Source organism: Saccoglossus kowalevskii, chromosome 20 (genome assembly GCF_978046115.1).
Source record: "Saccoglossus kowalevskii chromosome 20, keSacKowa6.1, whole genome shotgun sequence".
NCBI classification, from domain to species: domain Eukaryota; kingdom Metazoa; phylum Hemichordata; class Enteropneusta; family Harrimaniidae; genus Saccoglossus; species Saccoglossus kowalevskii.
Genome location: NC_140660.1, coordinates 5,611,252 through 5,637,341, shown reverse-complemented (window position 1 = coordinate 5,637,341; position 26,090 = coordinate 5,611,252). Strand labels below are relative to the sequence as shown.

At 34.2% G+C, this 26,090-nt stretch overlaps 1 protein-coding gene across 1 annotated transcript in view; it reads left to right on the top strand.

Annotated features, from left to right (window-relative positions):
• Positions 1–25,993, top strand: part of LOC144354675 (uncharacterized) — an 84,201-nt gene extending 58,208 nt beyond the window's left edge. Inside the window, exons 4-12 of the mRNA XM_085494247.1 lie at positions 2,411–2,509; positions 14,586–14,726; positions 14,820–14,927; positions 15,914–16,033; positions 16,818–17,087; positions 20,268–20,403; positions 20,486–20,655; positions 20,753–20,941; positions 21,701–25,993. Coding sequence (XP_085350373.1) covers positions 2,411–2,509; positions 14,586–14,726; positions 14,820–14,927; positions 15,914–16,033; positions 16,818–17,087; positions 20,268–20,403; positions 20,486–20,655; positions 20,753–20,941; positions 21,701–22,993 — 2,526 coding nt within the window. The 3' untranslated portion in view covers positions 22,994–25,993. The remainder of the gene's footprint in view (positions 1–2,410; positions 2,510–14,585; positions 14,727–14,819; positions 14,928–15,913; positions 16,034–16,817; positions 17,088–20,267; positions 20,404–20,485; positions 20,656–20,752; positions 20,942–21,700) is intronic.
• Positions 25,994–26,090: the final 97 nt, after the last annotated feature.

The following is a 26,090-nucleotide window of genomic DNA, read 5'->3' as shown; positions in this document are numbered from 1 at the left end:
GTGTATATATCATTAGAATGGATGAATGGATGAAAGACCTGATCCAAAAAAATAGATTGAAGTGCATCATGGTCCCATTATGTTCAATATATGTACCAAGTTTAAATCAAATCAGTCTACAAATGACTGGGATTTGTTTCCTGAATAAAGTGATATTGATGATTTTCTGCATTTAAAATGGCCATCATTCTTTCATCTTGAATTGGACAACGGAACAAATGTCTGCACATATGTCTGATATAATGTACAATGTATGTGTGAATTTGTTCGACTCATATGCAAAATATGGCTAGATACAGACGGACAAATGAATGCATCAATCCATTAGTCCACATTTTGAGACTGTCCAAACAGGACTAAAAGTCCCTAACATTCTGAGCAGTTATCCGACACAAATCTATTTAAACATCTCATATATGTACTTGGATGCTCAGCATGTGCTTACTGTAATCTGTCCATTGATAGTAGACTTCTCAATAGTTGCCTCTGAATCAGAAAAACAAGCAGCCTGTTGGCTGAGACAGCTCCGCTACTAGCACTGCACATTTCAATTTAAGAACTGATGATGTCATTAGAAAATGAACAATATGTATACCCCCCCCGGTAGTATCAGAGCAATTGGACTTGCTGTTTTTAACAAGAATTCAAATTGAACAGTGTTGATATTTCGACATTTTTCTATATTGACTAAAATAACTTATCAGAGTTCTGTACTGGAAATGAAGGAATATATTTTTTTTACACAGTGAGATTGTATATATTTGTATGTATTACAATGGTGACTATAAATTTGGATATATCAGTACAGCGATCCTTGGGGTCACTTTAGACACACTGAATTTATATTTGGTCAAAAAGAAACTACATGTAGTATAAAACAAGTAGAATAGTCAGCAACAAATTCAGCGCATGTCACTAGAACATATATCGGCAGAAATGAAGCCGTAGCCGTAGCCATCAGATATTCCAAATTTCAGCTGCTTTTTGGCAGTCATTTATCAAAAAAAAGCTTTCTATTTGTTGATAAACTATCTATCGTGCAACCATGTGACATACACAGTTATGAATGAACTAACCACACAGGATTGTGAGGGGAGGGGTTGTCTGAGCAGAACAACATCGAGCAGACAGATAATGTACTTTTCTTGTTAGCCATATCCATATTATGGAAAATACACTATTTGCCATACCAGTCAATTTTCCCAATATATTATTATCACCAGAAATTGTAAAATGTAAACGTACAGCTCAGTTCAGTTGCTTGCCAGTCTCGGCATGGGGGGGGGGCTTGTCTAATGTTTCCTAGTTTCTCTTTGCACTTTATGCTAGCTGCCTAGCCCTGTCAGTCCATCTTGATTGTCACTGCTGGCGCCAACGACCCACTGGCTTACACGCCTTATATAACACACTTGTGGTATAGCAAACCTGTAATTCAAAACAAGCCATCTGAGAATGTGCAACTGTGATACATGCTGACCGACTGTGAGTTAAGATTAGAAATGTTTTTTTCGTCAGTGGGATAACTAATTCTACAAGGCTGAGATTATGTGACCAAATCATGGCCACTCAGAAGAACACTTTCTGAGCAGCAGCCATTCAATTTCACATAAAAATTAGCTTTGCCACACAAATCACAAAGCTGCCATGGTCCTCTGAAACTTATGATATATTGAAGATAATATTTGGTAATCGTAGTCATAAATAACTATTAAAAATAGCTATTAGCTGTTAGCTATTTTTAATAGTTATTGAGGACTACGATTACCAAATATTATCTTCAATATATCATACTTATCAGTCCGAGCAGCGTTTATTTATTTATAAACCTCTGAAACTTAGCCGATTCTATGTGGCCCAGTTGACTCGGCCTTTTCCACATATATCACAAAGCTTATTAGGTGTACCCTCACTATATTTATGTGGAGACATATTGATGGTGGCTTGATTATATATAATTTCCCACTTAGATACTGTAAACGTTTTTAGCTTTGAATTTTGTGTTTCACTAACATGTCACCTGGTAATTGATATAACATATCAATAGTAATACCATGAATACATACCTAGATATTGCTATAACCCCACTCCAATCCCAAATAAAATAAATACACGGTTACATCCATGCAGTCATAAAATGCTATTTTCCATGCTATTTCAAATTTGATCATGAACGCTTTCTGAAAGCTCTATTTAAGTTGATTCAGTATGTTGATTTTCTCTTGTGTGCAATTTTTACAGGAATTATTAATTCGACATGCCATGTAATTTGCAACAATTTGCATAAATTTTAAATTAACCAATTCTACACAAGAGAAACCAAATGCTGAACTGCATGAACACTTGTGTGTAAATATGTAAATACCTACAACCTCACTAATAACTGTGATATGTATTCTTCTATATTTTACAGCATGGTAGGACAGCACTGATGCGGGCTTGCTATAGAAATGCATTGGATGCAGTAAAACTGTTGTTATCTAAATCTGCAGATATCAGTCTTCGTGACAAGGTGAGGAGTAATTGGGTTCTTATGTGTATGCCATCATCAAAAATAATTGGTATATAACTCATGTCATATTCAAGACATTAACAACATTTATTTATTATTATCATTTACCATTACCTAAATGTTATTGGTTTATTCATTCATTCATTCATGCATTCAGTCTTCCATGTTCATACTTATATTGACGTATAAATTACATTTAATTGTTTGCATTCAACTGTTCATGATAGATTGAATACTATTGTCACAATTAAATACTGTAAAATATTTTATTTTAGCTGAAATAAATTTTTGCTGAAGAAGCTTTTTGAGTGTTTTGTATGGAGGTTGCTTTCACTGATGAGGTCAGTGTATTTGCTGGTTTTTATTTTCACTGAATCATTCGTCAGTGATAAATAAATTATTTTACAGTACGCAATTTCTGATTGGTGTTTGACCTGGTTTCTCATCTTTTACCATTTGTCTTATGTTTACCTTATTATGCATATACAAGTCCCAACAGTTGAATGCCTCACTCAAGTACCACACTGTTATTGCTATCAACTGGGTTATTGGTGACCGAGATCATGAGATATAGACGGCTTGAACAATTTGGCACATGAGGTCATACACCTGACTTTTTTATCTATACCCATCTCTGTCTCATCTCTAGAGCATTAATATACAATTATAATCAGATCACATTCATGTTTTTATGTTGCGACAGGAATTGATTCTCATTCTTTTATCATTTGTGAAAATAGCGAGTAAAAAGTTACTGGATATATTTTTCTACAAGATACTTCCAATACCTGTAAGCTTTATATTGTGGGTGGATCGGCTGCAATGAAACTTTTACCTTGTGTTGTGCACAAAGACAAGTGCATGTATATCTCAAATCTTTCCCATCAAGTGTATGTGATTTGTGGTATTTTATTTGCCCATTCAGTTATAATTCCCCAATATTCGTTATGTCTTAAAATCTATACCCAGTTAAATTTGGCAAACTCTACACAAAATTTGTTTAATCAATGAAACCTGATGCATATACCGGGGGTACTGTATTTATCTTAAAGATTGCCCTGTGGGATATTTTGGATAGTGATTCATATTTTGGGAGATCTGCAAAACCAAAACATAAGACTTTTTTTTCAACATTGTTTTGTACAATCAACTGTACAAATCAACTATTAATTCGCAGACCATTAATTTGCACATTCAATTCAATTTAGAAAAAAAATTGTATTCTTTTAATTTTCCCTTTACATTTTTATGCTGAACATAAGACAAAAATCATTAGCGTGAAGCTACTTTTTAACCTTTTCCCCACAAGTTTTCTTCTTTTTATCACAAATTCACAAAATATTCCCATTTATAGTCTGCACTTTCCTTCAGAAGATTGGGACATTTTAGCAACAATTTTTGAGCACAAATTTAAAATTGACTGAAATGTTGTCTGTTGGCTGCAAAATTAGGGTTCGTTTCGAAAAATATTGAATAAAAGAAAAAGTGCAGACAAATTTAGGCAAAAAAGTCTGGTGGTGAAATGGTTAAAAAAGGTTTTATAATGTGGCAAAAAAAGTCCATGTTGTGTCATTATTGATTTCCACAAGACTTTTACAATGAAGAAACAGAAATGGTCACAAAAATATGCACATTTTCTTACAATATTATTTTGTTTTGTCTGTATTTCCTCAGGGTGATATATGATGAATTATAATTGTTTTTTTTATGAATGCAGCTTTTTAAATTGTTCAATTTTCTGCATCCATATATTAGATTCATTGTTTATAGAGAGAATCATTAGCAGGCAGTAATGCTGGGTAAAATGAAGAAATGCACTGGTTATGTATGCAACACTATCTTTTGTACAGAAAGTGTGATATGCACTGGCTTATTACCAGAGTAGATGATATAGTCTGACAATCGTGAGAAATGTGTGTGTGGTGAAATACACTAGAGTAGTAGCACATAACAGCTGTACATCATGGTATACAATTCAGTTTACCGGTAGCCCAAATTCAATTTGTGTCATTGCATGAGAGAATGCTCATGTTTTTACAATTCTATATCTACAGACAAGATTTCATAACATCCCCAATCCTCATCTTCTATGAATACGACTGTAACAGTGTGCTTTTGTATCTTTTACGTGTTGCAGGACTTTTGCCATGACAGGGAATCATGGGTAAATATGCAAGAAGCTTACACCTTCATTTGTGGTTTGTTATAAAAGGACATATTTGTCTGATTATTGCATTGAGGTGGGTAGATTTGACACGGGGCACCCAAACTTAACCAGTGTCATGGAATCATCATGTGAATGCCTAGATGTAGGTGTGTCTTTACGATATTCTTGTAATGCAATATGTGCTCTGTGCAGTGCTTAAAAGGTGGTGGTCATCTGTTTTATTTGGAACTCATAGCAGTGTATACGTCACGTGTAAAATACATTGCTTGTTTAAATGAAATTTGAATGCTACATGACGTCGACCATCCTTTAAGTCTCTTTCAAGATAATTAATTGTTTATCTTTCCATTCACATAAATATATCACTAAAATTTGTTTCAGTGGCTTCCCTGTCTATGCAGTCCTGCACACTAATTAGTAAATCATCATCTGCACACAATGTTACCTGGACTTTGTTTTTGATTGACCAGCACAATGAATTTGGTTTGTGTCTGGTGATGCCAATCTTGCAGGACTTATCTCGGTGCATTATTTGATTCATCATTACAAGGTCATATTAGATCATGTAATCTCCAGCTTCAACAATGGACATACATAGGTCATCCAAACAGAGACTAATAGACAGTAGCATTTTCATATCCAGATATATGTTAATGACCCTAAGGTTGGTTCACAATAAACACTGGAGTAAACAAATCACTCACAATCCAACACTATAGCGCTGAATAGGGCTTTCATGCAATGAGTCAGTTCAACACAATAAAATACAGTTTAAATAAAATAATAATAATATTAATCTAAATACATAAATGGTACACACCGTTGTCTAAATTGAGCATTGTACGCACATATACCAATAGATCTTTGAATAAATTCACAATGTATGACGTGGCATGCTAAAAACACAATAAGCAAGGGCAAATAGCACAATTAGCACACATTTTGCACACAATGTTAAACCTCTAACACTGACTTTTGATTGTGTCCACAACCAAGGATGATATGATTCCTCTAGAAGTTTGTTCTTTTGGTTGGTCCTGGAAACAAAAAAACAGTAGATATGACAAATCAATCAGCATTTATACTCTCATTCTTGACTTGTAGACACACAGGTGATAATAGTTTGTAAAATTTTAATTATCTATTTTAAAATTTCAATAATACCACATTGCACTGTAATATAGTGTGATTTAAACTGAAATTGTGACTGACTATATTATGAAGTGATTATTATTATTTTTTTAATTTACTTTGGACACCACTCTGAAACTCAACACTGGTTTGTAAGCGATTACTAAAAAAATTGCTAGCATGGCTTCGCAAAATGCCTGTATTGCCTAGTATTATTCTGTTCATGGAGTATCTTTTGTAACTATTGTTTGGTTGTGGCTGTTAAAGAACATGATGACAATTTGACTTTATCAAACAAATTGTTCAAAATCAAAGAAAGCTTAGAAAGAACTCCTGTGTGCTGAGAGTATTGAAGACACATTAAAAATTAATTCAAAATTACATGTACTTGAGATATTGATGGAATAGCTTAAAACAAATTACGTAAATCAGGTAACTGATATGAACAGATTTGAGTGTAAAACTAATAAGGCCTGCGTAATGTAATATATATGTACCATGTTTCGTTGAAATGTGATAAAAACAAAAAAACTATGAATTATTATTAGAGAATTAATATGAACAAATTACAAGCCAAATTTAATCGGGCCTGTCTATTGTTCTAGAGCATTTATGTACCAAATTGTATTAAATGTGATGATCAGTAATTAGTCCCCGTTCAGACGAAGTCCGAAAACGGGGACTTATAATTCGGTCTCCGTCCGTCCGTGCGTCCGTCCGGAGTCATATCTCAGAGTCCCTTGGACTGATTCCGTTCATTCTTTGCATGTGCCTAGTACTTTATGTGGGACATATGCACATGCAGTGGTTTAGCGATTCGATTCAAAATGGACGACTGGCAGCCATCTTGTTTTTTGAAAATGTTGTATTTTGCTTTGTCAGCTTTGTCAGTTTTCATTCAAACTTGGTACATAGATTATACATGTTAGGATACATGTCCATGATGATTTATTTAACAATTGGATCAAAGATGGCCGACTGGCAGCCATCTTGTTTTTTGAAAATGTCGTATTTTGGACATGCTTTGTCAGTTTTCATTTAAATTTAGTACATATATCATACATGTTAGGATACATGTCCCCGACCGTTAGTGAGTTCCTGAGTCTGTCCGTCCGACCGTCCGTGTCCGTCTGTCCGTGCGTCAGTCTATCCAACGTCATATTTCAGAATCCTGTGGACCGATTCCGTTCATTCTTTGCATGTCCCTAGTACCTTGTGTGGGACATATGCACAGGCAGTGGTTTAGCGATTCGATGCAATATGGCCGACTGGCAGCCATCTTGTTTTTTGAAAATGTTGTATTTTGGACATGCTTTGTCAGTTTTCATTCAAACTCGGTACATAGATTATACATGTTAGGATACATGTCCATGATGATTTATTTCACAATTGGATCAAAGATGGCCGACTGGCAGCCATCTTGTTTTTTGAAAATATCGTATTTTGGACATGCTTTGTCAGTTTTCATTCAAATTTACTACATAGATCATACATGTTAGGATACATGTCCCCGGCCGTCCATGAGTTCCTGAGTCTGTCCGTCCGACCGTCCGTCCGTGTGTCCGTCTGTCCCTGCGTCAGTCTATCCAACGTCATATTTCAGAATCCTGTGGACTGATTCCGTTCATTCTTTGCATGTGCCTAGTAACTTGTGTGGGACATATGCACATGCAGAGGTTTAGCGATTTGATTCAAAATGGCCGACTGGCAGCCATCTTGTTTTTTGAAAATGTTGTATTTTGGACATGCTTTGTCAGTTTTCATTCAAACTTGGTACATAGATTATACATGTTAGGATACATGTCCATGGTGATTTATTTCACAATTGGATAAAAGATGGCCGACTGGCAGCCATCTTGTTTTTTGAAAATGTCGTATTTTGGACATGCTTTGTCAGTTTTCATTCAAATTAACTACATAGATCATACATGTTAGGATACATGTCCCCGACCGTCCATGAATTCCTGAGTCTGTCCATCCGATCGTCCGTCCGTGTGTCCGTCTGTCGATGCGTCAGTCTATCCAACGTCATATTTCAGAATCCTGTGGACCGATTCCGTTCATTCTTTGCATGTGCCTAGTACCTTATGTGGGACATATGCACATGCAGTGGTTTAGCGGTTCGATTCAAAATGGCCGACTGGCAGCCATCTTGTTTTTTGAAAATGTTGTATTTTGGACATGCTTTGTCAGTTGTCATTCAAACTTGGTACAAAGATTATACATGTTAGGATACATGTCCATGATGGATCAAAGATGGTCGACTGGCAGGCATCTTGTTTTTGTTTTTTATGCGGTATCTTGGACGTGCTCTGTCAGTTTTCATTCAAGTTTGGCACATACATGTACTTTATACATGTTAGGATGCATATCCATGACAATTTGTTTCAAAATCTGGTCAAGGATGGCCGATTGACAGCCATCTGACTTTTTGGCCTTACTACTATATTTCCACAATTTATGTACCATTTTCATTCGTATTTGGCACATACATCATACATATCAGTGTGTTTCATAATCAGATCAAAGATGGCTGAATAACGGCTGTTTTTATTTTGGCCATATTACTATGACACGAAACACGTGTTTTGATGTAAATAAACAATCTGTTGTATACACCACTTGGAACTCAAGTTTCAAGGACACGCTCGCGACAACCCCTCCGCTTTAATATGACGAGCACAAAGAGAACTTAACGGGGACTGTGTCATTTTCAATGACTTGTTGAGATATCAGTGTTAATTAATTATTTTAATTAGGTGATTAATAAACATAAATATTTACCAAAAACTAATTAGGGTTCTGCATAGTCCTAGATTCGTTGAAATGTGATGATAAATACATTAAAAGTTTCAATAAAATCCAATTAGTGGTTATATATTCATTGAAAAAAATAACTAATTATGCGAATTAGGTGATTAATATCCACACTTATTTACCCTAATCAGGTCTCTGCATAGTCCTAGAGGATCTATGTAGCAAGTCTCGTTGAAATATGATGATCAGTACTTGAGTTATCAGGGGAAGAGCTAAAAATTAACTAATTATGCTAATAAGGTGATTAATATACACAAGTATTTACCCAAAAACTAGCCAGGTCTCTGCACAGTCTCTAAGTAAATATGTGCCAAGTTTCATTGAAATGTGATGATTACTACTTGAAATATCAAAAGCTGAAAATTAATTATGCAAATCAGGTCTGTGCAGTGTCATATGACATCTTTGTACCAAGTTTCATTGAAATGTGATGATTACTACTTGAAATATCAAAAGCTGAAAATTAATTAATTATGCAAATTATGTAATTAATATGTACTGATATTACACTAAAAACTATCAGGTCTGTACAGTGGCGTATGACATCTATGTACCAAGTTTTATTGAAATGTGATGATTACTACTTAAAATATCATAAGCTGAAAATTAATTAATTATGCAAATTAGGTAATTAATATGTACTGAATTTACCCTAAAAACCATCAGGTCTGTGCAGTGTCCTACGATATCTATGTACCAAGATTTATTGAAATGTGATGATTAGTACTGAGATATCAGTGGAAAGGCCAAAAATTGATTATGCAAATCATTATGCAAATTAGGTAATTAATATTGCACAGATTTTTACCCAAAACTAATCAAATCTGCGCATTAGTTCAGAGCATCTATTTGCCAAGTTTCATCAAAATCCAATGAGTGATTCTTTAGATATCAGTGGCAAAATCATGGAACAGCTAAACATCAGCTAATTATCATGCAAATTAGGTAATTAATATGCATGGATTTTTACCAAAACCTAATCAAATCTGCGCATTGGCCCAGATATATATGCACCAAGTGTCATCAAAAATCAATGTATGGTTCTTGAGATATCAGTGGAATAGACACACACACAGACACACACACTAACTAACTGCAAAGACTCCTTTTTTGTGCTTCGCACACAGGAGTCAACAATTATTTCCTTCTCAAATAGCAAAGCAATCAGGCTGTTAGTTTGAAAAAAGAAGTCGACAATTACCAAAAATGACAAAAATTATTTGCTAAGAGACCAAACTTCACTTGCCTGTGTTTTAATCCTAGCTGAACAGTAATAATTTAAGATATAAGCTGAATTCAACAAAAATAAACTTTTGTTTATGTGGTAAAACACAATTGTCTGTAAATGTTTGGATCTAATTGGAATGCATCAATAAAGCCTGAATGTGCGAAAAAAATGAAAATTGTTGAGTTTGGTTTTAAATTTCTTATCATATGGCGATCTCGCATCAGATTTTTGCTGAGCAGAAAGAGCTGACTATAAAGAGTAACACCTTTTCATTATCATTTTCCATAATTGCTTCATTTTGTTTGAGAAATGTTTGAATTGAGACTATTTGATTGTGTTACACACTTGGAATCCAAGTAATAAGAAATACCTGTCAGATATGGTGACTTGAATTCCTGTGTAATCTATGAAATTATTCATCACTATGCAGGGTATTGGTTGTTGGCCCAGAATGTGTGTGCTGAATGTGCCATGTGAAATGCCTCTACTCTTATCATAGATGTTAATGATTTACTAGGTAATTGTTCAACATCTATGTTTAGCACAGTTCTCACAATTGGAGTGCACTGCTCAACAGCAACATTATGTGCTAACAAATCATAATACACCGGTCTACTGTCATATTTACCATTTTGAAATGGCTTTATTTCTGAGTCTTTTATCATAACCTTTATTTGAGCTGAGAGTTCTTGATTTTCGTTCTCTAATTAATTTACTTTACCCCCTTGTATTCTTTTGTGTACATTGTTTTTCTTTGCCAGTAACTTTTGCTTTTATATCTTTTTCTTTTCTTGGAGACGACACTGACTAGGTGACACTAGTATTATTGACTTTTTTCTTATATTTGTAGTTCACATTAATTTACTATTTTGTTGTGTTACTTTAGAGTGCATCCATTCCTGATATTTTGTCATCATGCATCTTAATTTTTTTTATTTATATTTCTAGGTGTCATGGAAGCAAATACTTTCATAATTTCCACTTTTTTTCTTTTTATCAAGTGCAGCGGAGAGTTTTTCCATAGCTTCAGAAGACTAGTGGCAGCAAATGCAATTGCTTTGAATTTTTTCCACACACATTGATGGCAGAATTATCCTCACATCCTAATGTACATTGCATATTTTTCTGGGATAGAAGATTTTATGTTCACTACAAAAACTTGTTTAGCATGGCATATTTGTAGACGTTCCCACTGACTTCAACTAACTGTTGTATTAATTTCAATTGTAGGCTGTGCACATGCATTCAACCCTTTGACTGCACACTCCAGGAAACGGATATGTGATGATCACACTTTGCAATTCAATAACATGTTTCACTTGCAGGTCGTTATTCTTGCATTTCTCAAACAAAAATAATGTTTCAGTTGTAATGTTTTTGTTCACAAGTAACAACTTTTTTCCATGACAGAAATTGCATACAGAAAAGATTTTGTTTTATATTTATAGTTCCTAACTTTATTTGTCAAATTACCTATTTTTTCTGGTATTACAATATCAGGATCATAATTTAAAAAGACCTAACAAGATTTGTTTAGGATTACCTAAACCATGATGTAAATGTAGATACAGCTTGTATGCCAACAGTGCAAAACAGTTAATGTCACCTAACGTCTTCGTTTCCGACATTAAATTGCCAAAGTTGTCCAGTTCTAATAACCATAACTTCCATATTTCTGAATAAGAAAATAGAGTTTTGGGCATGTATTAAATTCAATGTTCTTTACATGAAAAAAAGTTATATTTAGGCTGCATAGAAATGTGTTTCTCCTAACAATTTTTGAAGTAGAAAGCAAAATAGAAATGTCATTTTAATAAGGATTTATTTTTAATGGGAGAAAATATTTTTCTCCATTCCTATTTAGAATATACTGTTTGTGCAAAGATTGCAGGGCTTTAGCTTATATAATTAATTTCCAGATCAAAATTTGTCTGTTTGGTAAAGAAACATATCAACAATTAAAGTATTGCACATTTTGTTGAAATAACGATGTTCTTTTTGGATAATCCCAGAGCATTAAACAAAGAAATTAACACATTAGAAACGGCACTGAATCAAACTACATTATACAGTCACCAAGCAGACGCCATCTTGATTAGCGTAATCAATTATTTGGAAAAAAGTTAAAACAACAGCGTACTGAATGAGAAAAGCTTTACAATGCACTTTGACCTTGTTGTATTTACACCTCCCTAGGCTTCTGAAAAATTAAACTCATATCAATTATTTCATTAGTTACTTTAACAGACGTGCTTCCACTTGGACGTATGGAACTAATTGGCATTCATTTTTTTAAAACAATATGCCGATTATGCATGTAACAAAACTATACCATTAACATGAAACGATATGAATAAAACGTGGTACGCTTGAACAATAGGTAGGAATTCACGCCAACACTTGATGATTTTACAATATTTGTATGCAAGTAGAACATTTCAGATGTTGTATAAATGGTTTTTGATGCTTTAAAGTTATTTATGTGTCTCAGAATAACGTTTAAATTGAAGGTGATATAATATGAATTACCAACCCAGGGGAAAGTATATACCACTCAATGTTAAACAATTCAACCATGTACATGTATCTCTATCATGGAAATTGTTTTGGTATACTCCCCTCTAGGGTGGTTAATCCTTATATATACATACCACCTTAGACCCCATATTTGAGTACTCTCAAACATGGAGTCACATGGAGTTCCCTATCGACTCGGTTGCCTCTGGCGATTAACATTGGGCCATTCCAGTTTATATCTGCACCCCCCGGTTGATGAGGTCGGATTTCCAACACTGTATGATGGGGAAAATACCCCGGATTTCCAACTGTATATGGAGAAACAGAATCTGGAAATCCAGCCGAGTATGGAAAAAAAAATTCTGGAAATCCAGGCAGTTATGGCTACTAAATAAAATATGGCCTAGCTTATCTCACCACATACCGGTTGATGAGGTTGGATTTCCATCACTCTATGACTAAACACACTTGGAATTCTTACTGTATTGGGCCAGTATGAAATAGATAATGATGGTGGGACGAATGAGCTCATCATCACCGTGAATCAGGACTAGTTTGGATTACCACTATCAGATATCAGATTAGCATATGATGAGAGTTATATTTGGAAATCCTGCTCTGTATGGTGTCACAAAGGAACTCATCAATACCATAAGTAGGACCTATAGTTTTGGATTTCCATTACTGTATGGTGAATGGTGATTTGGAAATAAAACTTTGTATGACTTATACACCCATGGAAATTATACCCTGTATGAAGTAAACACACAAACTCATCAACAGGGGGGTGCAGATATAAACTGGAATGGCCCATTGGCAACCCCTACATCAATCTTTATCTTATTCTAGTTGTAAAAGAAAGTATAAGATCTGAATATATATTGACCTACCTCTACTAAACCATTCTGCTCACCAACAAGTACAATATATTACAGTCAAGGAACTCTTTTATTAATCATGGATGTAAACGTTGCACAGTCGACAGTGAACTAATGGCCCTGTAGTTGAGATGCACTCTGGGATAGTTGCAAAACACGAATCTGTCCGCAAACAAAATATGCCTGTAAAATTAAACAGAAGTGTACATCAGTAAAAATCAGTATACGTTTGTTAACCTGGAAAATGTTATGATGACAGTTAAGAAACACAATGTCCTGTCCGTACCCAAGCTGCATGTGTATTAGTCCATTTAGATTCTAACTGAAATAGTTGATAAAAAATAATATACATATACCCAAGAAAATTTAGTGAGCTATGGCTTATTATGCTAATTTTCTTATTATCTGTATTCTGAATTGTAGCAATGATTTAAATTTTCTATTTGAAACTATAAACCCTACAATAAATTATACAGTGAATGTCGAACCTACATGTAGCATTAAATTTCCCAGTAAAATAATTATTATAATTCAAAAGAAATTACCGGTATGTGTTTTCCAATCTGATTATAATCAGATGCATTGTATGGCGTGAATTTAATTTTATATATTTTATTTTATGTTTTCATTATTTAGTAATGGTTTTATTATTACGTATTTCATCATCGTTTCAACATACAAAATCAGGGACAGTAAGGGATGGGTGTTACCGAGGACCACTATGTTACCACCCTGGAAAAATTATCTAAATTAAATCTCTTGTTGGCCATGTCCTGCTAGGAGAAAAGTTACGTCTGTTGCGAAATGCGCACATTTTATTTCAATACAACTTACATCCCATCTGAATTTACGGTGTAAAATTTTTTTTAATATTTTTTTTCAATGAGAAATGATTTCTATTGTACACAAACTTTGGATGCAAAGCAATTCCCACCATCCACAAAAATCTGGACCATATGTATCCCATCATGTTTCAATAATGTACTAAGTTTTGGGAAAATCTGTCCATGAACTGTAATGGTCTGATGGGTGGATGAACAGACAGACAGAGCTCAATCCATAGGCCCCTGGACTGTGTCTAAAATTAGCCTTACCACATAATTTCAATTTAGTATATCAATTGATTTTTACTTACAGTATGTTAGGTATTATAATAATAATAATGGCATGAATCCATGTCACATCTGAGTATATGTATGGAAACAACCTGTGATATTTTAATTTCCAGGAATGATACTTCCTTAATGTGAGTGGATTATCTGAACTAACATTGATGTATTTTATATACAGCATGATTGCAGGATGTAATAAACATGACTTTGTTTCATTCTATAATAGGATAACGAGAATGCATTGTTCTACATTCTTCATCCTTATGTTACTGTGGATCCTATCAAGACTACAGAGGATATAAGTAGAGCGTTACAGATTATTACATTATTATTAGATAATGGTATTGATATGACGTCACCAAATAAGGTGAGTAGTAATGCTAACTACCACACTTTCACAAGAATTCACATTTTTGTGATTCTATTTTGTTAATTCTACTGTTAATATCATTATTATTAGGACAATCTTACACCTATAGAATTTGTGAGATCTAAAATTGGCACTGGAAGTGAAATACTAAATCAATACTATAAAGAAGCCGAGTCATTATTACAAAAAGTTGAACAGGTAAATATTGTCTATTTTTTTATATAGTACATATAGTAAATAAGGAAACTGTCAGTTATATTTTTGTATATTTTATTCTAATACTTTTTGTACAGATAGAAAAAATACAAGATGATATATACACAGGTTTGAACGGCATAACCAGGGTTTGAAAACTGTATATTCTTTTCAACTGGAATAACCTGGCTTGTTTATGTGATAATAAGATTTATATGAGAATAACGCAAAGTATGCACAATGGAAATAAAACGATTGTATTGACTGACGTGTAGCAGAGATCAATGCATTTCTATACTGCCTACTTTGCGATATTCCCATGACAACCTTATTTTTATACATCCTTGTCCTCCTTGTACTAATAACTTATTGAGGGATAGCAGTCTGAAATGACAACACTTGTTTTGCATTCAGTAATGAGATTCTAGTTCAGCTACTGTGTCCTATGAAGGAAGTGTTTGAAGGAGGACATTGTGTTGCTAAGTGTGTTTTAGTTTATGTGTAATAGGAGTAACTTGCACTGTGATAAATTTTTAGTTTAGCTACTCAGCAGTGAAAAATACTGTCCCAGGTTTAATATTTGCTACCTCATGGCATCCAGTCAGAGGGGACATAAAGCTGATATTCTTGTACCTGTTCCTGTCCTCAGTGTGGGTAAAAGAGCACAGTATATTTGCTGCAATAAGCAGGGGATTGCCGCTGAAATTGCAACATATCTTTTTATATCTAAAAATTTAATTGGAAATCATGTAACTCCATCTTGGAAGGAAATTAAAGGACACTACAAGTTTAATCTATTGTCTAATGTATTTAATAAAGTGAGCTATGCGACAGTGTATTTGGGAATTATCATAGCATTTTTTTATAAATAATTTTACAATGGTGTTTTGAAATATCTGTCAAATACCATCATGAATACAAATCCACTAGGTTTGATTAAAGAGCTAATCACTACATATCAATGCTTTGTTTCATTCAATTGTCAACAGAAAGGAAATTTTGATATATTGTCGGAAGAAGGGCCAGGAATTCCCATTGACACAATAAACCTCTTTATAGCAGGACATGAAGGTGTTGGCAAGACTACCTTGAAGAACACTTTACTAAAAGTAAGTAGTTAGGGTTAAAGTCTGTTTTGACCCTATTGTTTTTGTTAAAGTTTGTCTTAATTCTTCTGTTGTTTTTTTGTCGCCCAGGTACATCTCAGGTAACTGGGACAATGCAAACTGGTGCACCTAACTTGCAGAATTTTGATTGGTCGATTGGTTTGGCAAACATCCTAAATTAAACCAGAAGTGGTCATTGTAAACCTTTTTTGAGAGTTAATTGACCTATTGATATATCTACTTTGTGACATTTTCTGCCAATTTTCCCCCTTGAAAAATGACATAAAACATTTTAAAGAAAATCCTCTTCAGAACCACTTTGACACATTGATTTGAAATTAGCATAATGCTCTTTAAAGTTTGTAAAGCTGTTTGTGATTGATCACATGGTTTGGTCTCCATCTTTGATGTCTTCCAAACAGGAAGTAGTTTTTACAGATGCCCATTTATTCATTTTGAAATTTGACTTGCTTCGTACCGACTCCTTTGAACAGAAAACAAAATAATACGCCACCATCTTGGAATTTAACCCAAAATGGTAAAATTTCAGGCATTTGTTTCTCACACATCATTTGAAATGAACAACTGGATATTTTACATATGAAAAATTAAATAATTGTATTCAGTCATTTGATCGCCATCTTGTTTGTAAAAATGGCTACAATTTTGGGCATTTGTTTCTTGTGAGTTTCTTGTTCAAATACAAACTACTATAAATGTATTTTACATCCAACCTCACAATAGTAAATATGTATGAAGTGTAACATTGTTTGTTTTGTTATTGCAGACATCGCAGACTGAACCAGCCCCTGATCCTGGAAAGGAAAAGGAGTACACACACACAGCTGGCATAGACTTTTCCAGGGCAGAAGTACCAGGTGTAGGTAAAATAAATATGGTCGACATGGCAGGACAGAGTGTATATTTTGCAACACATTCTATGTTCACGATCGAGGCGGACTATGCCACAATTGCACTGCTGTATAAAGGCATCGACTTCGATGAAGACGGAAAAGTAATAGGAATAGAAAAAGTAAAGGAATCAGCAATGAAAGAGGTAAGTGTTTAGTCATAAATTTATAAGACTTATAAAATCAAAACATTGAACATGATGATGTAATTAGTGAAATCAAAGAGGATGAATGTTTGAGCAGCTAATATCTTTGCATATGAGAAGACAGAAATGTTCCTGAGAGCAAAGGCAAAGGCTTTAAGGCGTGCATACACTAAAACAATGGTAAATTTCTGCTGTCAAAAATGCTGAAACTGCATACATGAGAGATTAAAATATACACATTTGTGAGCTATGATCAGATTTATTAAAGTCTTATAGTAATTATTATATTTGCTCAATAAATTTGTTATCACGAGTCACTCATTGGATATTTTCTTGAACTAGCCAATGTGAGACAATAAAATACGTGCAATTTTGGGTTATACGGTTTGATAACAGGAAGCCGACCTGTCTGCATTGAAGATATGCTAAGCTTGCCGTGATAAGTATTATATTGTTAAACTGACTCGGTATAAGAAAAAGCTTTTTTAATTAACTACTTACTTACTCATGCCTATCATCCCTCTTGGGACACCAACAAGATTTCTCCAACCAGAGCGGTTCTGTGCCTGTTTTCCCACTTCTCCCAAGGTATAGCCCAGCCTCTAGGTCCCGTCGCTAGGTGTTTCTTGGACGGCTTAATTTCTAATCACACGAAATTACCATCAACTTTTTAGCTCTGCTGTCGAGCAGAGTGGAGTTGTCAAGCAGAGTTTATCATATGAGTGATTGTCCGTCATTACCCGTGTCAATGTTTTACTTTTTCGACTTCTTCTTGAAAACTACAAGCCTGAATGCTTTGATACTTGGTTAGGCCTCTCTTAGATTTGTTTATTTCATGATGATATCTTCATTTCGGGAAAAAAGTTATATTTTCGACTTCTTGTTGAAAACAGTAAGTTCGATTGCTTTGATACTACTGTAAAATGACTAATTTTCACTGAGTTTAAATTTCCCTGATTTACCATTTCAGACAAATTCAGTAGTTTTTAAATTCACGATTTTATCATTTAGTAGGGGTACAGTGAAAAAATAAATTATTCCAAATAGCTTAATTGACATTATAACTTTGTTACTCAGTGAAAAAGTAACAGAACAAAATTGGTTCAATAGTTTTCAAAAAAACGTGCATTTTTGGTAAAATTGCTGGAAAAATCGTCGAACCAAGCATTTTTAAGTTTTAGAACACTGATAATGCCAAGAAAATGTAATCTGGAATTCGTTAACAACAGTATTATACTTGTTTAAAAAAACTAACTTGGTAGTCTCGTACAGCACACCATAATCTGCACAGAAGACAGGCAAAGTTTGACAAAAAGAAAACTAGTACCATTTCATAGCGAATTTTATTGTCCAAATTTTTATCTGTGTTTGAAAGATATGTGTTGATTGGCTCCACTTTGGCTTTTCTGTTTTATATCACGCACCCTGAAAAATATCGAGAGCCATCGCCCATGTTTTTTTTTCGGCGGAAGCTGTGATTAAGCCATTCATCGTACCAAGCTTTTTACGTGCGAAATAGACAAACGACTAACCTGTTTGCATATTTTGCATTATTTTATTGATGTGCAACATATAGAATTTGTAAAATAACAGTTTAAAATTCCAGAGAAAAGTTGCAGCGTGTGTGAAATTCGTACGGCCGCTATATTGGATTCTGAACTCCCAACATTTAGATAATGTGTTCTATGCAAAATTTTACATATTCACTGGGTTTTAATTTAGTCCAGTCATTGAAATAGGCAAAATTAAAACCCAGTGAATAATTAACGCTTTTACGGTATAAATATAGGTACCAAATTTCAATGAAATGTGATGCTTATGCATATTAGCTGGTTTACTTTCTTTTTGCAAAGGAAACTGATTCGACGTGCACCCTAATATATCTCTGTCTAGTACAGGTCAAATTCTATGCCTTATAAAATTTTACTGTTTCTTAAAAAAATAATTTTGAAGCCTATCACAGCACAAAAGAAATATGCTAATTGACATCGGTAATTAGATAACATATTATCCTCCTTGACACAGCAAGTTTTTGTGAGAGAACCACACATGCATTTTCCATTACTTTTCAAAACTGAAGTTATCAACAAATGGTAGAAAACGCATGAATTTTACGAGTTAATTCGAATAAAATAAAGCTGGCGAATGATAAGAACTTTAAATATATTCCACGACATATTTTAAAAAGAGAACTACCATTTCTGCTTTAATATATATATATATATTATAGACTTGCTGACTGTTATAATTCAGAACGTGCTGCCCTGAAGGCAGAAAGCTGTCACAGCTATTTTGCGTTCACCCCTTGTTTTACGCAATTAACATTTTTATAAGTATCACGACAGTCTTCTAGAAAGTCAACTGTTAATACAACCACAGTTGTGACCTCAACTCCTTTATTGTGTCAAAAGTGGGGGGGTGGGCGTTTGCCCAGGCATGGGCTCTTACCCGGATAAGTACGGTACCTATTTTCATGATTTTCAACACTGAAGTTGTCAAAAAATGTTAGACAACACATGAATTTTACGGGTTAATTCAAATAAAATAAAGCTGGCGAATGATAAGAACATTTACTAATATATTCCTCCATGCCATTTAAATTGTTATTTTTTTCATTTAAAGGTTAAAATTTAACAATACATTGATTTAAAGATGACTGTTTCACCTGGACAACTCTAGTTCTTTTATAGTTTAGTGACAAAAAATCAGAAAATATGTATAATAAATAGTTCTTGTTTAATTATTTGGGTTTTAATGCAGCCCTCAAATTACTAAATATGATTCCCATTAATTACGATCATTGACTTGTCTCTGCTCATCATGTTTAATGACCAACATTGCTACTAATGCCGTCCTAACTCAGTATGAATAAACTAATGACAATCGACAAGTCATACAAATTATTACAAGAACACGGCCAACAGACATATCAAAAACAATCAAAATTGTTATTGAAAAGAGACTTTTCTAGATATCTGCAAATATATTGACATACCAGACACATTTATAGATGATAGTTTTGTAGATGCTACAATGATGTGTATATTAAGTAAAATATAAGCATACAAAAAATAGAGAAAAGAATATGAACATTACAGTCTTCCTTTGGTGGTAAAATTATTTTAAATCATGGAGTGTTTTTGTTGTTTCGTTTAAAAATTATACTGTTTTGTTTTTAAGGTAAAGCAGATTATACAGATGCTTATCTCGACAAACAAGGGTAGTTCGTCAATGTATACTTCGAAGCGCACACTGTATGTTTACTTAGTAGCTACTAGAGGTGATTGGGCAGAGAAGTATGGTTATGAAAACGAAGGTAAGAATGCACTATAGTGTACGTATCATCTACTGTATAATATTTGAATTTCACAATAATTCTAATACATTGTTTTTTTTAGTCCGAAAACTTGCAACACAAGTGATAGAAGAAGCATCCAAGATGTTCAGTGAACATATCGGTATATTTATCGGAGATGAAATTTTGGTTTTGAATACTCATGATCCCCAAAGTCCTGATATGAAAAGATTACGAGAAATTCTACGTATGAGGAAAGATGAAGTAATGAAGGTAAAGTTATTTTGCTTGAAGAATGAGGTGTTTTCTATGATTAAAAGTGTTTCTCTCATTTCAAAGTTGTAATACAATTATCCTCATATGATTACAGAATTTAAAGCCAATGCCTGCTATATGTGGTAAGATTATGGAACTGGTTACACAATGGAAAAAGCAACAGAAATTATTTCCTGTCCTATACTGGGATGATTACCTAGCTCGTGTTAGGGAGGGCATAAATCCAAACCTCAAGGAAGACTATATTAAGAAAGCAACAGAACACCTTCACACTGTCACAGAGGTAACACATTGTGTAGCAAGATAAGTGGCTATCATGTATATATGAACCAATAAACATGTAACATTAATTGAGTGCGATATGTGAGTTATGTGTGAGTTCCAGGGCAAATCATCTAGTCATCTGACACCAGATGCTGTTCCTAAGATGTGCACGCTATTATTCCCATAAATTATGGGGCATATCAACTAGTCATGTGACACCAGTTGCTGTTCCTGTGACATGCACGCTATTATTCTTGTAAATGATAGGGCATATCATCTAGTCATGTGATACCAGTTGCTGTTCCTGTGACATGCACGCTATTATTCTTGTAAATGATAGGGCTTATCATCTAGTCATGTGACAGCAGAGATTATATGCATGGGTAGCCATAGAATAGGTGTGATGTTTTCAATATTGTTCGTGTGAGCGATGAGACTGAATGTCAAGTTTGGGAGTTACAAAGTATGTAGGAGAAGACAACCCATGTAATTTATGAGGTATTCTATGATTTTGTAGATGTTTCTATAATATGAAAACATGCTAATTTGCAGACATGGTTGATATGGTTTTCAATTCCCATTTGAGAACTGTTACTGTTGGTAGGATGTCACTATTGTCATGTGTAACAGATCTAATTAACTGAGGTTATGTTGTGATCCAAAGTATAACAGCTTTGTTATCTTGGTTTGACATTAACCTTACGTGAAATGTTACATTGTTGTATTACTGGTAAACATTGCATGTGATGTTTATATATACATGTTTTATCTATTACAGTTACAGTACATGAAATGTTCTAAGACCCCAGAAAGCCAAGATGTTATAATTATTGACGTTCCATGGTTTGGAGTACGAATACTTGGTCCTATGTTTGCAACTCGCATATTTCATCAATTCGCCAAAAAGTTTGAAACCAAAAAAATCTATCCCATTGAAGATATCAAGTATGTACTTGGTGGTGAGGCCGATATGGACAAGCTGATACAACTACTCATCGACATGGAGATCATTTTTCCATTAGGTGATAAAGATTATGGTGGAGGTCATGCAGGTCAATTTATCATACCAAATATACTCCAACACATCATGCCTAAAGATCAGTGGATGAATAGCCAACACATCAACATATACTATGGTAGAAGATTCATCTGCCAACTTGAACATGATATACTCTCACCAAGCTTCTTCCCAAAGCTACAGGCGCGACTTCATGTTAGTTTCACCAAATTAGGACGTCCACCAAGTGGGATATGGAAAAATGGTATCAAGGTGTGCAAAGGTGTTGAAGCGCTAGTGTTCCTGTCAGATGACATTCGAAGTGTCAATATTGCAGTCAGATGTGAAAATAAGGAACAGATTGGGGAGTGCTACGAGTTATTGGAAAGACTGACCTACGATGTTTACCAAGTTCTACATGCAGCAAGCCCTGGAGTAGATGTTGAATTGCATGTTCTTAGTGCTCACTCACTAAAAAACCACCACGACTTGAATAAAGTGAAGTCATACTCCTTGCAGCAAATAAAGGATGCAGAAGATGAGAAAACAACTGTATACCAAAAGGAGGTTGGAATAGAGGAGAAAGTTACGGACCTAATGGTTCCAGGATTTGACTTACTCTTTCTGAAGGAGAAAGGCATCAAGTGTGATGTGAAGTGGATGACACACCAAGCAAAGCAAGCAGTTATAAATTCATTGGAACAGGAGCTTGATACTGGTGAGGATTATAGAACGATGGCACAATATATGGGAATATCAGTTTCTGAGACACAGGCCATAGTTAACAAAGCCCCAATCCTGCAAAAGACCAAGACAGAACAGCTGCTTGATAAATGGTCCGCTAATTGGGAGACTACTTGCAGAAGGGATGGACCATCAGCAAAGAAGAATGAAAGGAAACCATATGGTGAAGAGTATTATGAAAGCACTGTAGAAAATCTGATGAAAATCAACAAGAAATACCTCCACAATCACAACGTAGAGTGCGCCCTGAATGACATGGTTGATGGAAAGCCCAAGCACGCTGCAGGAGACTTAGACGAAGGGTTTTCACTTGAGGGTATGAAGATTTAAATAGTTTCTAGTAGAAATTACCATATTATAGATACAAATGCCATTTCCTGACTTCACACTTTTTATTAAAAAGAACTCTTATATTCTGCTTAAGCTAATAACATTTATTTATTACAACTCAATGTGACCAGTTGTTGATTTATGATATATATAATTTTATCATCTAAAATAATTCTACATGATGACTAACTTTAAACTCACTATACACAGGATATAACCTAATTAGAGAAAATAATGTTACCACATAATTATAATTATAATAACTTTAATTGTTAAAGATCTTGAAGCATTCTACCATTCCTAGTAATATCCTTCAAGCAAATTATTTTATTTTTATTTTCCAAAATATTCTAGAAATGCTATTTGTTATTTCAGTAATATCCTAGAACCAAAATTAAATCAGTTATATTCTAAAATGTAAAATTTAAAATGCTAAAATCAGTTGGTTAAATTAAATTTATTAAATCAGTACACAGGAATTGACTATGCATTGTGTGACATTATCTGGATAAAGTTATAACAACCTTATAGAGCAAGAAGTTCACCTCAAAAGGACAAACATGGATATCAAGCATTAACTAGAATTGGCCATAAATACCAGTGAGTGCAGAATAACAAGGAGAAACTGCTACTGTACTTGCGGGATGGAGACTGGAAGTCAAGTATAAACTTTGGCATGAACACAAATAACAACTATACTCTAGTGGGATAGAGAATGGAAATCGTGTCTACTCTACACCAGTAACAACGCAGAAGAACAGAAATGGCTACCCACCATACTGTACTTGAGTGCAAGAGACTTGAAAGCAAATCTACACTATACCAGTAGCAACACGGCAGAACAAACAGAAATGGCTACACTATACTGTACTCATGTGGCGGTCTGGAAATCAAGTCTACACTACATCGGTAATAATGCAGCAGAACAGAAATGGCTACCCTATACTGTACTTCCGTGCAAGAGACTGGAAATCAAATCTATACTACACCAGTAACAACACGGCAGTACAAACAGAAATGGCTACACTATACTGTACTCATGTGATGGTCTGGAAATTAAGTCTACACTACACCAGTAATAATGAGGTAGAACAGAAATGGCTACACTATACTCTTCTCGCGTACAAAAGATTGGAAATCAAATCTACACTACACCAGTAACAACACGGCAGAACAAACAGAAATGGCTACACTATACTCTACACGTGTGCAAGAGACTGGAAATCAAATCTACACTACACCAGTAACACGGCAGAACAAACCGTGAATTTTTTGCTTTTTCTTAACTAGACAGTTTCAGCTAGATAATGTTAAAATTTCCGAATATTGTCAATCCTGAAACCGAGAAACCGAGGCACGCATATTAAAAGTCCCAAAGAATTGTTTACGTTGCTCATTGATTGACTAGTCAGTCACTGTTGATGTTATATGCAAATGAGCTGCTGGCCTCAGTTACGGTTTGGTGATGTGTGACTTCCTGTACTCTACCCTGTTTACTTACCTCAAGCGCTATCAACTAGCATTATAAACTAAATCAAAGAAAGTTTAGAACTAACTCTCATGTGCTGCTAGTATTGGAGACACATTAAAAATAATTCGAAATTACTGTACTTGAGATATTGATGGAAAAGCTGAAAACTAATTATGCAAATCAGAAAATTAATATGAACAGATTTGAGTGTAAAACTAATGAGATCTGTGCAGAGTAACAGACCACCTATGTACCAAGTTTTATTGAAATGTGATTAGAACCAAAAAATTATGTATTATTATGCTTATTAGGAATTAATATGAACAGATTTTAACCCCAAACTAATCAGGTTTGTACATTGTCCTAGAGCATCTTTGTATTAAGTTTCATTGAAATGGAATAATTAGTACTTTAGATATCAGTGTGATAGCTTAGAATTGGTTAATTATGCAAATTAGGTAATTACTATGTACAGATTTTAACCCACAATTGATCAAGTCTGTCTGTCCTTTCAGTGTGAAAGATATCAGTGTGAAAGTTGAAAATCGATTAATTATGCAAATTTAGTGATTAATATGCATAAATATTTACCAAAGACTAATTGGGTCCCTGCATAGTTCTGGATTCATTGAAATGTGATGATTAATACTTGAGATATCAGTGGAAAAGCTGAAAATTAATTAATTATGCAAATTAGGTAATTAATATGCACAATTATTCACCCTGAAACAAATCAGGTCTCTGCATAGTCCTTGAGTATATATGTACCAAGTTTCATTGAAATGTAATGCTTACGATTTGAAATATCAAAAGCTGAAAATTAATTAATTATGCAAATTAGGTAATTAATATGTACTGATATTACCTTAAAAACTATCAGGTCTGTGTAGTGTCCTATGAAATCTATGTACGAAGTTTTATTGAAATGTGATGATTAGTACTTGAGGTAAATTGACGAACGAAAATTGACTAATCATTATGCAAATGAGGTAATTAATATTCACGGATTTTTACCAAAAGCTAATCAAATCTGCGCATTGGCCCAGAGCATCAATGCACCAAGTTTCATCAAAAACCGATATATGGTTCTTGAAATAGCAGTGGAACAGACTGACACACATACACACACACACATACAGACAACTAACTGCAAAGACTCCCATTGTGTGCATCGCGCATGGGAGTCAAAAAATAAAACAGACAAGACAAAGACACTTCCAGCATGCAAGAGGAATAAAAAAACATACAGTTGTAAATGATAAGTAAACTTTTTCACCCTTATCTCGCAACATGTCAACAACTTCTAGCCTAGCAACTTTCAGTGTTTTTTTTTATTTATTTTCATGCATTTTTTTTTTCTCCAAAAGAATTTTAAAACTGAAGTATACATTTTTTCTATTCGCTGTTACGATCACCATTGCTGTGCTGTCATCGATAACTAACTTTTCAGTGGCAAAATACACAAATGTAAAATGCTCGGTTACTGTACAATACTTTATTTTAGTTGGAATAAATTTTCGCTGAAATAACTTTTCGGGTGTTTTGTATGGAATTTATTTTCACTGATTTTGAATGAGGTATTCCCAGAGGTCAGGGTTCGTTTACTTTTTCTCAACCGATCTCGTC